The sequence below is a fragment of the Apteryx rowi genome, unplaced genomic scaffold (genome assembly GCF_003343035.1).
Source record: "Apteryx rowi isolate R43461 unplaced genomic scaffold, aptRow1 scaffold_225, whole genome shotgun sequence".
NCBI lineage: Eukaryota > Metazoa > Chordata > Aves > Apterygiformes > Apterygidae > Apteryx > Apteryx rowi.
The window spans coordinates 212305-226346 of record NW_020448586.1 but is presented as its reverse complement, the minus strand read 5'-3'; the positions used below and the strand labels follow the sequence as shown (position 1 = coordinate 226346).

Below are 14042 nucleotides of genomic sequence, written 5' to 3'. Positions count from 1 at the left end.
GAGCTGCCCGCCGGCCCGGGCTCCTGCAGGCTCCTTCTGCCCCGCAGCCCCCGCGCGGGTGGCGCCGCCGGGCGCAGCTCTTCTCCGGGGGGAGAACAGACACTCCAAGAGAGCTGTCAGCAGCGACGCTTGGGTGAAGTTAGGATGGGCTTGTGACTCACCTTGTCTTGGGCTGGCTGTGGGGATTGGCCTGGTTCGGCTCGTTTAGAGGGTCTTCACACGCCCTTTTCTCCTAATTCACTTAGGAAATTTTCCAACTTTATGTTCCGCTAGGGCTTTTCCAGGCAGGCTAAAAGGATTTGTAGAGYGTCAGTTTGTTGAGTCTGCTCGTGCTCAGGGACAGGCGCAACGTTGCTTTTTCTCGGAGACTTGAGTTACGCGTGTGTCCGATGACTTGCTGGCTGTGAAGTCTTCAGAGCTGTGTGGTGGAGGAAGCCAGGTTCCCCCTTCTCACCTGCAAAGGGTGGCAGATCTCAGGTGGAGTCCTGTGGTCACTGCGCCTTGCCTTGTTGCAGATGTGCCTTCAGCAGGAAGAGTGAGGTGGAGGAGATGGAAGGGAGGAAGCCTTTCCAGAAAAATTCTTCCTGTGTGCTGGTGCTCTCTTTGGAAATCTCACCTGCTTTTTTGGGAGGGTGAGGACAAGTTTCATGGGCTGCTAGGAAAGACAAACGTCCCTGCTAGGAACGCAGCAGCTAGACGTGCCATGACTCTGCTTGGCTGGCTGGTGGGCTTTGCCTGTGTGGGTGACTGGGTGGACGTAAGCTGGCTTCTAAGTTGTAGCTGTTGTATCATGGCGCTCTGCTAGCAATTTTCTTGCAGCCTGTTTCTGTTGAAACTTAGACATGATTTTAGATACTGGCTGGATTAACTTTTGCTAACATGGGCAACGAACATTAAACTGCTTCCTTGAAATCATTATCCAGTTGTTTCTGTAGTGTTGTAATTACCTTGACTAGAATTTAATGGTGTGTTAGGTTTGAGCAAATATGCTTTTATATACTAGTCAAGGGAAACCCTTCGTATACTTGAGGTCTGGTTTGTATGGTCACATTCACTGCAGAAGGGGTCTGTTGACCTAGATGCTGCCAAAGTGCATTCCAGTTATGGCGCTTGTAAAACAGAACAGCTAATGCTTTGAAGCTGTTAGTAAAAAGAAGAAAAAAAAAAAAGCAAAGCATTTCCTTTATAGGCTTTGGATGCAATTGGATGCTTGTTAATATGGCTGAACTTTCTATTGCACTTGCCTGTGCTCCTTCTGAAAACATGCTGGGTTTAGGTTAGAACTTTCTCTTTGCTTTCTTCAGGTTTATCTAACAAGGATTCAGTTGACTCCAGGAAGGGAGAAGACTATTTAAGTTCAAGCGCAGTCTTGGCAGAAGAATAGGTCATGAACACTTCTAAGCTGGTAATTCAAAGCAGGTTACTGAGCATCAGAACAGTAAGGGTTGTTATGATGGCAAAAAGACCCCTTTCTTTAAGGTGGAGCTTGCTCAGTTTGCAAAGGACACTGTCCCTTCTGGTCCTACAATCCTAAACATGTTTGACTAGGGGCTGGAACGACTGACCGTGACTTGCGCAAAATCTGACAGCTAGAAGTCAAGAAGACCAGAAATGAGTGTACGGTTATATTTCATGAAGCAAGCAGAGAAGAAGTACAAAAAGCTCTTGACCTCCTGTGGGTCCCTGGGAAAGCCGCTGCGACTCTGATCAGGTGCCCTCACTTTGAAGGACACAACGTTGCATTCTGGAACAAATATGCCACCTTCCAAGGAGGTTGTGTCCTACGCAGAAGTAAACACACGACTCGCAGGTATCCTGGCTGGGATTTAAGCAATATGTCAGCCATCCCGTAAAAAGAAATACAGTCACTTACCAGGTCATACCAAGGGACGGCACCTTGTTGACTCGCAGCTGGCTGTGATGAATATTCAGTTCTCATTTATTGATTTTTGATGTGGTTATTGCTGTGGCAGCCATGTGCTCTGTGGAAGATGGAGCAGGCTGTTGTGGAATCTATCTTGGTCCTTATGAACCAAGGTTATTAATTAGGTGTTGGCAGGTCATTTAACAGCTTTGTTGCAAGCAGGGTGCAGTTTTGGAGTTAAGAGTCCTTCTCTGAAAATGCCCTGCTTATTTCCCCCCCCCCCAGAGTCAGGGTGCGGGTCAGCTGCATTCCTCCTCCTGCAGCGAGTGCAGGGGATGAGGCTGCTGAAATGCTGCAAGGTGACACCCAGTCCTTTCCTTTCATCCCTCTTCACTGGTACCTTTTAACCTTCCTTGTTTGCTTCATGGAGACTGGGCTGGCACTGCTGATGCCAGGCCAGTTGGAAGGGGGTTGGAGAAGGGCCCAGTTTGTCTTGTCAGTTGGTACAGAAGAATTAGTGCATCCACGAAATGGGCTAAAAAATGGGTAATCACAAGGAACAGTCATGATCTTCCCTGTGCTTCTGTGCTGGAAGCAGTAAGACAATAATCCATGTTCTTGCATGCAGGCTCGGTGCATGATGCCCCTATTGCTTTAGCAACCAGTGAGCAATGCACCAGTGTTTTCTGCAGCTCCTTTGTCAGCTTGTCTCTTGTTCCAGTGAGCTCATCTGCAGCATGGAGCAGGGCCGGGTACACGTGCCCTTGAGATGGCTTTTCTCCTCCAGAGTAAGTTCTTGCAAGAGAATTGCGGACCCTGGCCACGTTTGGGAGAAAAAAAAGAGAGCAGAGTATTCCTCTTTGAAAGTGAACTGCTTTTTGTTGTTGTTGTCGTTTTTGTTAGGGAATGATGCTGTAATCAAAGAGCAATTTTAAATAGACAGCCCCGGTTGTCTCTCATCCTGGCCATGGCTCTCAGCTCATGAGTCATGTGTACCATGACCATGTTGCAACAGAAATACTTCCCTGTGCTTCCCGTGTAGCCCTTGTTCCTCACCCACCCTGCAAACCGCGGTGGAGCTGTGACTCCATGGCTCCTGCCGTGCTTCTGCAGAGACTTCAGCCCGACCCCTCTGGTGACAACCACTGCCACCTGCTCTTGACTTGTCCCTTCTCTTCCTGTCTTCCCCCACCTTCTTCACAAGCATCTGACTGGAGGCCTGGGTCACAAGTAATCATTTTTATTACTCTTTGCTGCTGGATTATATTTAACCCAGCTCCGAGTCACATTCCAGTTTGCCATGTGATCCCTTGTGGTGGCACCATGGGGAGGGGGTGAGGAAGGGACACCTCTTCCAGCTGCAGAGCTCGCTCAGGCTGAACGGGTTCAGGCTGCTTCTAGGACCATGCTGTCACCCTGTCCTTTGGCACAGGGGATTGGTGGTGGTAGGTATCTGGCTGAGTAAAGCGTTGTGGTGACACAGTGRCAGATCACCTGTGAGAGGGCGGAGTGGAAAGGGTGCAGGGGAGAAGTGAGAAGAGAGGTCCTCTCTGGATGCCTACAGGAGCTGGTTAGGCTGTTCCCAAGCATTGACTTAACTCACCTTCGTAACAGCCATGAAGGTTTTTTGTTTTTTTTTCCCCCTTATTTCCCCACGATTTTGCCAGTTTAGCCTCTTCCTCCTGTTGACCTACAAAAGCTTCTTTTCTAGTCACCGGTGTTCAGCAGAAGGCTTTGCCTTTTGACAGCGGTCAAAAGCCTGTAGCTGCCTGTGTTGTGAATCCCGTGGTCCCGGCTGCTGTAGGTCCTCCCTGCGGTGTGTCGCTCTTCCATCACAACCGTGCGTTAGGTTTGTGTGGGACAGGATTGGGCCGCTGGGTCAGGGCTAGGTTGGGGTTGCGTGGTTACAGTCCATGGACATTGGGACAGTGGGAGTTCTTGCTCTCCATTTCAGCACGGAAATGTGTCTCCTGCTCTCTAAACCTTATGTGCAGCAAGGGCAGTTTCCTAGACTCAGAGTATTCAGCTAGGTGAGCTCTTGACGGATATTTTTGCTTTTTGAGAATGGAGAGGTAGTTATGGCTGCAGCAGTGTGCTTGGTGCCTAACGCCGGTGTGTCTTATAATAAAACCCACCCCTGTCTTAGGCTGTATAAAGTAGTGTGTTCCATGTCATTGATGCTTTGAAGAAGCCTCAGATTCCAGTTTTGTTTGTGTGAGACAAACTAATGAGTCAGACTTTGCCATTCTGAATGTTCCAGTGGTGTTTTTCCAGCAACTGTAAAGTTTTCCACCGCAGCGGTATCCTGTTACATCTGCTGCTCGTCCTTCAGTTACCTTCAGCAGTGTCACCCATCCTCATTCTCTTTTATTTAATGGTTTCCTGGGTTTCATGCTGATTTGCTCTGGGGAGTAAAGTTAAAGGCAAAGACCTAGTTAAAGGACACAATTTCTCTTTGCTCTAGCTTTTGTTGTCATGTTCTCTCCTTGGTTATTTGCATATGATTATTTCTTCATAAGTGTGTCTGTGCATTCTCCCAGTTGATTTCTGTTTGTACCAGTTCTGTGTACGGTTAATTAAAAGACTTCTGCTTTTATTCTTTCTTTTTTTATTCTTTTTTTTTTTTTTCCTGCTTAGCTCCCTACTGTATTCACCGTTATGGAGCTCTGTGTAAAAGTTGGTCTTGGAACACCTGCCTAAGGTAGGTCAGGGATGTTTTACAGACTGGCGAGATGTGTGGGAACGAGCTTCAAGAGCCACGGTAGTCTGGGTGAGAGCCTAAAGCAACGTTAGTAATGGAGTTGGAAATAGAGTGTACAGATGGAGCTGCAGCAGGATTTTAATGCATGGAAAGGTTTTATATGCAAGCCTTCTGGAGATACTAAAAATCCTATCAATCTAGTGCTAGATGTGTGGAAAGAAGACAACATGGCAACTAAATGTGAAGGAGGAGGAAACCTCATTTGTTCCTCTTGACCTTTCTCTTTCCTTTTAGTCCCTGGTGGGATAATTACAAAAGTGCTTTCTACTTAAAGAGTTTTGTCTCCAGTTTGAGCAAACCCTCAAAGTTGCTTGTGACAGTGGTGGAGAGGAGTGAGGCATGACTTTGGTCTGATGTTGAGAGCTCTAAACGTAATGTGTATTTCTAGCAGCCAGTTCCTGAAAGCTTGCAGTGGAGCGTCTTCTCTTAACTGCTGCGGACGGTATCGTGAGTTTGTCGAGACGGATCCCTGCAGTTCTCTTCAGGGCGGGATCCAGCGTGCAGCTGACTGCCCCTACCCAGAGATGGTTTCAGAGCCTGTATCACCAAGTGTCTTGCATGTATTAATGTCAACGTCCTCCCACGCTTCTGAGGTTGGGCTTTGCTTTTTGTTAAATGTCACAGTCTAAGCAAGGTGGGATCTAGTGGATGCTTGTGAAGGAGGCACCTCTGGGGAAAAACTCCTTCGTGTTGAGGGAGGTGATTTGATAGGATGATGAAAGGAGCCTTTGGTCTGAATACTGAATTGAAGCTCTGCTTTGCAGTTAGATAGATGGTGCTGTGTTGCAGTGTGTAGTTGTGGGAAATCCTGACAATTTGTAATTTTTGGAGATCCCCAAAGCAGATTTTAATGGAGCAAGGACAACATGGCAGTGCCCTGGACACGCTAGTTGTGCACCTCTGTGTCATTCCAGTCGTATGAGAGAGACTGTCTCCCTTTTCATCCCAAGGTGATGGCGAGACTATTTTGTGATGTTCTTTTAAATAACTGTCCTTCTGAAAGTGTTGCGTTTCAATGGGCAGTGAATATCTTGGCGCGCTGGGCCCACGAGTCCTCTGGGGGTAGGATGCAGAATTGTTCTGCAAAAAAGCCCCGCTCTTATTTTGCAGCACAGAGTGAACTGAGAGTGCTGTGACATGATGATTACAGCTTCCTTGGAGCATGGGGGGGTTTTGTGCGCGCTGACATGAATGTGAATGGCACATAAATACGGATTTAGTGAGGTGAAGCTAACCCCGAGATGGCTTATTCACAGAATACCAAATCAGAGTGAAGAGGGAGCTGTCTGACTCTGATCCCAGATAAGCAGCTGCTGCAATTCTGAGACATCCTGCACAGGCGTTTTCTTCGCAGTTAATCAGATAAAATGCTCCAAAACACAATCCTGCTTGACCCACATAAAATGAATTCCTGAATCTCAGTGTTCCTTATTCTTTTCTGAACCTTGGTCTAACTATAAACCACTGCAGTATTTCTCAGTTGGGGGGTCCGTATCAAACTAACTCTGTTAGAAGTGTTCACCGATTAGCTTTTTATCTTGTTACTTCTGGGGAGGAGTAAGAGAAGGTTCCTGGTCATCTCGAGCACCTAGATTTTGTTAGGCTTATTCTGTGGGCCCGATACTAGGTAGATTCTGGACCTATGCTGAAGCTGACTGTTGTATCTGGAAAGGAGGGCACGTTTGTATAACATAAACATCTGGATGCTTGTAAGCTGAGCTCAGCAATGGAGAACACTCGTCATTAAAGCGGTACCATCTGTGCAGAGTAAGAAAAGCCTTTCTTGAAGCATAAAGGAAAAAAAACAAATGGAAAAAGCAGACCCATTTATGAAAGCCCTTTCATTTCAGAGTAAATCATGCTTGCTCCCAGCTAGAGGGCCTGAAATCCTGCCCAAATAATGTTTCTGTAACCCTTCAGATGATTATTTACTGCTTCTGTAGGAACTCTTTTAAAAAAAAAAAAAAAAACAACCCTTTATGCTGTCTGTTCATTGCACCTAGAGAAGTGAATGTATATTTGGCTCACTCATTTCAATATGCACATGAAAAATGCCCACTCTGAAACTTCAAGAAAAAAATGACTTAGATGGGGCTTTTTAGTTCTGTCCTGATTCTTATTTCTCCGTAACTCTGTAAAATCCATATGTGAGAGCGGTTTCCCAAAGTGGCTGGTTCCTAGGAAGAAGCTACATCCGTAGTGTTCTCATACAACCAAACAGATTCAATTTGACCTTGCAGTTAATCTAGATAATTCTGCACTCCAGAATCCCAATGATCTTGCGCACACTTAGTCTCCTGAAATTTGTACCCTCAGTGCAACACCGTGAAGGTGAATGAAACAAGTCCGTGGTTGAAGTTAAGCTTGAGCTGAAGTTAAGTTTGATCAGTCCCAGGATTTATCTCTTAAAGCCTTCTCTGTTTCTGCATTTGGAACCATCTGTGTTTAATCAATTCAGCATCTGGGCGTGTTGTCTCCAGCACCCAACGTAAAGGTTTCATGTGGCTTCAACCCTGGAATATGGGAGTGAAAGAGGGGAGGGAGAGCAAATGTTGCCCAAAGAAACTCCCTCTGGCTGTGCAGGACTCAGGATTGTTGAGTGGAAAGAAGTCGTGTCCTCTGGTAGACCAGGTAGATGGTGTTTGTGGGACTAGACTTCACACCTGAAGCTGGAGAAAGGGGGAAAAATCCGTCAGAATTGAGCAATATTGGGAAGAACCAACTCTGACTTTTACCTGTCTCCTTTCTAGAATACAAGTTAAAATGGAATTATCTCCACTGTAATGACTTATTCTAGTATTTTTTTTTCTGCTTCTGCTGTTGGCAATGGCCCTGGGTAGTACAGGGAAGGAGTGTACTAGCAAGTATCTTCTGCATCTTACACTCTTCTACACTATAATTTAAAACCTGCACAAACCAGCCATTCGCTAGGATGCACTCATTTAGATTTCTTTGGTTTCTTGTGTTTTTTTTTTCCAGGAAACTACTTTGCAAGTCACTTCTTTATGGGAGGCGAGAAGTTTGACACCCCTCACCCTGAGGGCTACCTTTTTGGGGAGAACATGGATCTAAACTTCCTTGGGAATAGACCTGTTCAGGCAAGTTCCTCTGTTCTGACAATTTTACACTTCTTTTTTTCTGTCTTTATTGCAAAGTCTTGCTGTAAGGCTTGTGCTGGACAAGGGCACAGAGCTAAGGGGCTGTTACTGCTTGGGGAAAGTCATCCCAGTGTGAGGTTCAGGAACCTTCCCTCACYCCATATCACAGCTTGCAGGCCACACTAGCTAATCAGATGTAAGCAAAGTTTTCTGAGAAGTGACGTTCTCCCTTTCTAGGCTTATTTTCACTTGGGGCAGAAGGAAAAGGAAGTGGGGGAAGAAGGGCAGGGCTTCAGGAGCACAGATTTGTGGGGCTAATTCTGATGGACTTCCTGCATGAGACTTGCCTGGCTAAGCAAGCTTCAAACATGCTGCAGAGATAAGGAGACTGGGAAGCAGACTTGCTGCCAGACCCTGAACTTCATAGGGCTCCTGGACACACTGGCTGGATTCCTGCCAATGTTCAATCCATGGTGTTCTCCGTATAAATGATTGGTCTGTATGGGTTTAGGGCAGCGTTAAGATAGACCTTGATACTTGCTGTGGACATACCCATTCTGTCTCGGCTGTTGTTTGCTTTGTGACCTGGGTGGGCTTCTCATAAAGTCTCTTCTTTAGTTTTCCCGGTTGGAACATGGAGGTACTTTTGGGCTCTCAGATGTCTTATGAGGCTGTGAAAAGCTGCCTGCTCCAGAGATTGGCTTGTTCTTTTGGTACGAACAGGAGATAACACTGATATGAGGGATGGAGTTTTGACTTTGGGGTTTTATGCAAGTGTTCTCTTGGATCTCTCCTGCATCTCAGAACTGCTTAGAAAGACCAAAAGGTAACAGAGTAAGAGGTGTTTAGAGATGCTTTCTGAGTGCTGGAGAGGAAAGGGGAGGGAGGTGCTTGCTTTGCCAGCTATTTTCCTAGCAGCTTCTGCAGCTTCAAATACATGAAAAAGAAAAATGATGTAGTGGTTCTCATCTTCAAAAAAGCCGTGAATGTTAATTAATTCATGCCAGTAGCATTCAGAGGCAGTTTGATATTATCCCTGTTTTACAGGTAGAGGAAACCAAGACAGAATGACTTGATGTTTGAGTCTGGACTGTTGTCAAGCAGGCTTCTTGAGCATATTCTCTCCTCTGAGTTATTCTCAGGCTGTGCCATTGCTCTTCGCAGCACCACAGTTGGATAACAGAACTCTGCAGGGGAGGATAACTGAGAATCCAGAGAGCTCCAGCTGGGCAGAAAGGGCAGATAAGCAACAAGATTAGGAAAGAGGGACTTGGAAATTGTTCTGGGCGTAATGATCCTGTGCAGGTATGGGGACGCTCGCAGGACACGCTTTGCCACGGCTGCATACGGGGCCCATGCAGGACAGTGGCTTAAAGCTGGCCTCTTCTCCTTCGCCCGGGTATAGTGAGACTGCCAGCTGCCCAGCATTCCAGCGAAAGCAGAAGATGCAGTTGTTACCTAACTGTCCTGGGTGCCTGTGGCTGTAGGACTCGCCTGGCAATCTCAAAGTCAAATTGTCTGCATGTCTCGGCCCGGGTTTTCTTGCAGGCATCCTGGCACTGAGTTTCATCGTTTCTTCAGAGGGGAGTGGGTGAGAATGCTATTAACACAGTGGGAGGTTTGCCAAATAGGTTTAAGAGAGGGAGGCTGTTGTGGTACACAGCCTTCCTATGTAAAGTTAATGCCCTTTGGCAGCTCTGATTAATCTTCAAGAAAAGACACTTGAACACAAGGCAGCAAAACTGCTTTCTGGAAGTGGGCCAGGTCCTCACTTTGGAGTAAGTGAGGTCTTGATCGCTCTGTGTACAGCAGTGCTAGCAACAACAGTGTTGAGCAGTCAGACTGCAGAAAAAGTAGTTGATGCTACCCCATGAATTCTCCACTGCCTTTGGACATATCTGTCCTGTGGCTGAGGCATGGGGTCTTCTGTGGCTTCCTAATGTTGGTCAGGAAACAGCAAGTTTTCCTTCAGCCTCTGGATCTTGCCCCAACAAGTTGTTTCTGTAACCTGAGGGGGCAACAGTGAAGGGTTGTGTCCCAGGACTACCCTGAAGTTCAGCTGCAGCAGCATTTGGCTACCTGTTTAGTAGGTTTTCCTTTTATAAGGAGACGTGTATGTTGGTTGTGCCTGATACTTCTGCTCCATGTTAGTCATGCTTGTGCAGAACTACTGTAGAGCTCCTAGTGGATTCATGTTTGTAGGAGCCCAGCCCTGATTAGGCTACGAGGTGGCACTGTCACCGGTTGCGTTCAGAGTAACGTTCTGCCTGAAAGCCTGTCCTGTAGCTCTGTATCTTTGTGTCCTGCTGGTGCTATGACTTGGAGCATGGCTGTGTTTCCGGTCGGAGCACCTACCAAACTTGGCAGTTGTGTGAATGGATGTGTCAGCTTGGGATTTGTCTGAGCAGATGGGATATCCAGCGGGCAGCTCAGCAGCTGTAAAGGTTACGGTTGCCAAAGTAAGCAGTTCCCTTTGTGTTTCCCTGTGGAGAGTCTGTGACCGGTACAGAGGGTTACAGACAGTCTGAAGTGTTGAGCGTCCTTTACTTAAAGGACAATCTGTGAAGGAAGGTCTCTAGCTGTAGAGTAGAATGAGCTCCCTATCCCTGCCTCCATTTTGTTTTGTTTTTTCTTTTCCAGAACATTTGTCCCATTGTTTCGGAATAGCAGAGGTTTCCTCCGGGAACCCAGAGCTTTCACATGCTGATTAGCATTCAGGTCACTGTTGCATGCTGTAACACACATGAAAGCGCTGCATTTCTTCTGTTCAAGCTGGAGGCGGTTTCTTTAGTGGAAGTAAAAACTTGCGAGAGCAAGGCTTTCTAGGCTGAAAATTCGGAGTGTAGTGAAAGAGCACGTGCCCCTTCTTAAAGCAGGTACTCCCAGTATGAACTSTTGCTGGGCCAGAGCAGGCTTTGCACTCAAACCCACTCGATTTATCATGATCAGAATTCTCTCTTACTGTTGCATGTGGTTGCTCTTGAAATGAGCACATTTAAAGGTAGGTGGATGTTTCTTGATTTGGGTAGATTGTGCATAAGGTAACATGCTGCTACCTGTTTTAGTATAATAATAAGACAATTATTTGCTTTTCTGTTCCAGTTTCCCTATGTAACTCCAGCTCCACATGAGCCTGTGAAGACACTGAGAAGTTTGGTGAATATCCGCAAAGATTCTCTCCGTCTTGTGAGGTACCATTATTGCCTGAACACTGTCTCTCTCTTTTTTTTTTCTTCTTTTTTTCCTCAACCCAGTGATCTGGCATCCAGAGCCGAACTGTGAATTTGGTAAGGTGTTGGAGAAATACCTGCTAGGTATGTTCAGAAGGTTCAGTGTTGTCATGTGATTGGAGCTTTCAAGTAGTTCATGTGCTCCTTTTCCCTAGATCTGGGCAATCTGTATTTCCAAACAGGACCAGTGACATATCTGTCTCTGCAAAACAGACTAGAGCAGTAAACAAAACTGTGGTCTTGGGTCTTGCGTAGAATCACTAGTGTGAGTGGAAGGTATTAGGTCAATAAACCCTACAGACAAATTCCTTTCTGCATTCTTGTGCAAGGAAAAGTCAGAAAGTAGTTGATTTTGGTGCAAATCCCAGGCCAGGAAGACTGGTCTTGAGTGAAACTGCATCAGGTTTCTCCTGCTGCCAACATGCAGTGTAATCCTTGCTGCTATGCGTGCCTTTAGATGGCTTGTGTCCCATGTGTGGAGGAAGGAGGTCTGGATAATCTTGGAGATCTATTACCTTTCACTGCTTTACACTGAGATTGAAAACAGCACTTGCAAAAACATGAGTTATGGGTTAAATGCAATGGCGAACAGTTGAGCCTGTGGCTGCCCTCTTCCAAACAGACGCCTGGAGTCCAGGGATCCAGCGTAGCGTACAGTGCTTTGTTTTGGTCTGAGCAGCTGGGCAGATGTCCAGGCAGAGCGTTTCTCCAAGATCCTTGAGTCTCTCTCTGAATCTGTGTGCAGGGTTGGAGTACTGGCAGGGGGCCAGCTTCAGCTCTTGGCCAAGGTGGTTCTGGGAGCGTGGCATAACGTGAGTAATTTGAGTCATAAACACTTGAAACTCGGTTTGTTTTTATCTGAAAATTTATTTTTATTTTTTTAATGAGCAATACCTGTGATTTTAAAACTGACTGAACAGGAAAAGAGGGAAGAGCTTCTTCAGAAGTAACCTTTGGTAAACCGTTCTGAATGCTACCTGGCTTTTTTAGCTAAAGGATGTATTACTTCTCTAGAAAAAAAATCTTGCTTTCTTCCCAGACTGCGGTGGAAAGGGTATTTCCGTCTCCTTTCAAAAATCCACATAAACAGTGCTCTCACAAGCTCAGTGGGAAGTGGCTTTTCCATTGGGAAAGGGCTTGTTGTGAATACAGGAGTGAGTGGATTTTAGTACTTACAGTTCTGTGGTTCTGCTTTCTGTGATTTCATGCCCTGTACTCCCCAGCAGAGTTGTAAAGCTGGAGAACGTAGTGTCCATGCACCTTGATGACGTCTAGGTTTGCATTCCAGTAAATCCCAGTGCTATCAGCTCTTTCTCTGCCTCGTGACCTGGCTTCTTGTGTTACTCCTGCTGTGTTATTGCTGATGACACCACTGCTGACACTGTTCTGTTTCATTTTATACTGATGCAGACCCAAGGGCACATTGAGTCTTGTGCTTTTTTGCCTTTCTGGACTAGAGGCTTTTCCCTTCTCCCTTTTTGCATGTAAAAGACGATTTGTGTCCTCTCCAGCTTGGCTTAATGGCAATTGATGGTTGAGGCTTGCAGACTCTTTCTAGGACTAATTAAGCTCTATTTTACCACCTCCTTCCCCAGATGAAATGGCGTTGAGCTGAGTGCCTAGGTGTAAGGTAGGTTCTCACAGTAAAGTCCCCAAAAGCCTTTGGTTTTCCTGTGATCGTTTACCTGAAAATTCACTGTTTACCTGTGAGGAGGGTGTTGATTCATAACGTGGGGTGTAGAAGTTTATGGAGGAACGTGAGGAGATTTCCACTCTGGGATCTTTGCCCTGCTCTGGCTGGACATGTTTCTGAGCTTTGCCAAATACTGAATATTTACAGCAGCTTTGAAGAGAAGCAATAAACCTGTGGATGTTGATGTTAAAGTTCTGAGTCTTTGATGCCTTGTGTGAGAGCTTGATTTCTTGCCAGGATGAGACTGTGTGTTAACCTCGGAGGGTAGCATGAGCTTTGCTGTTACCGTTAACAGAAAATGATGCCTTTGTGTCTCTCTTGTGCCCCTCTTCTGGCCCTGGATTGGAAGCTTCTTTTCAACACTGAAGTACTAATGRGGCTGATGCAGACTGCTTACTCCTACCTTGAGGGCACTTCCAGTTGCAGGAAGAAGATTGACTCATGAGGTGATATGTGTCATGGCGGAGTTCTGCTGTGGGTCGGCCTCTCTGCCTCAGCATGGGCTTTGGACTTAGAGCAACGTGGAACAAAAATGCTGGAGAAGTCAGCAACTGCAGTGGCTTGGAAATGTGTCCAAAGTAGCAACAGTATCGCCAAGAGTACTGAGACTGTTAGGCACCTTGGACAAAGGTCTGAGAGGGGAGAAGATGATGGGGACTAAGGGGAGACAGCTGTGAGCAAGAGAAGAGCTGTCCTTTCTCTTTCCTCACCAAGCCATGTTCTTCAGCACAGCAGGGCTGATCTTGGTCCTTGGAACGGTTCATCCTGCAGTGGAGGCAGTGATGCTGGTGATGCTGGGGGTGCTGGGACCACATGCTCTGTGGCGCTGAATAGCGTTAAACGGCATACAGATCTTTGCAGAACCTCTCATTAAAGGGAGGCTTCCCTAGTTGGAATTCCCCCAAAAGCAAATGTTGATTGAGATGTCAGCCAATTCTTACTTCACTTATTGTCTGCCCTAGCACCGTTGTAATGCATTTATCCAAATATCTCTTGATACTAAGTTGAGCAATACTTAAAATTTATCCTGCATGTCTACTAAGCTGTTGGTCAGACTTTTTCGTCGCTTCAAAGGATGAAATCAGGTTCAACTAGACGTATTTCTGTAAAATTGTCATGGCTGCTGTTAATTATAATTTTTACCTTTTAATTCTTTAACAGACAAACACAAAGTTCCAGTATTTCCATTGTTTTACCCAGAATTGATGTCAGACCAAGTGGCCTCAGCTCCCTTAGTCATCCTGCTTTGCCATTCTCATCATAACTTTGGATCAGCTGTTTGTTCTCAAAGGTGGCCAGTCTCTTTTGCTCTGTGTATGTGATAGCGATGGCTACGCGATTAACTTGTGCGCGTGACCAAAAGGCACACCTAGCACGGTCACTGAGTGCTAAATTT

The 14042-nt window shown here is 46.2% G+C and overlaps 1 protein-coding gene across 12 annotated transcripts in view; it reads left to right on the top strand.

Annotated features, from left to right (window-relative positions):
* The first annotated feature begins 1736 nt into the window (after window positions 1–1736).
* The window catches only part of MGRN1 (mahogunin ring finger 1), a 59075-nt gene continuing 46769 nt past the window's right edge, over window positions 1737–14042 (top strand). For 11 of the 12 annotated variants that reach the window (XM_026065247.1, XM_026065246.1, XM_026065245.1 and 8 more), the window contains exons 1-3: window positions 1741–1810; window positions 7605–7723; window positions 10826–10914. In XM_026065247.1, the coding sequence (XP_025921032.1) occupies window positions 1756–1810; window positions 7605–7723; window positions 10826–10914 (263 nt within the window). In that variant the 5' untranslated portion in view covers window positions 1741–1755. Of the gene's footprint in view, window positions 1811–7604; window positions 7724–10825; window positions 10915–14042 lie in introns of all 12 variants that reach the window. The other variant, XM_026065243.1, reaches the window with a different exon arrangement.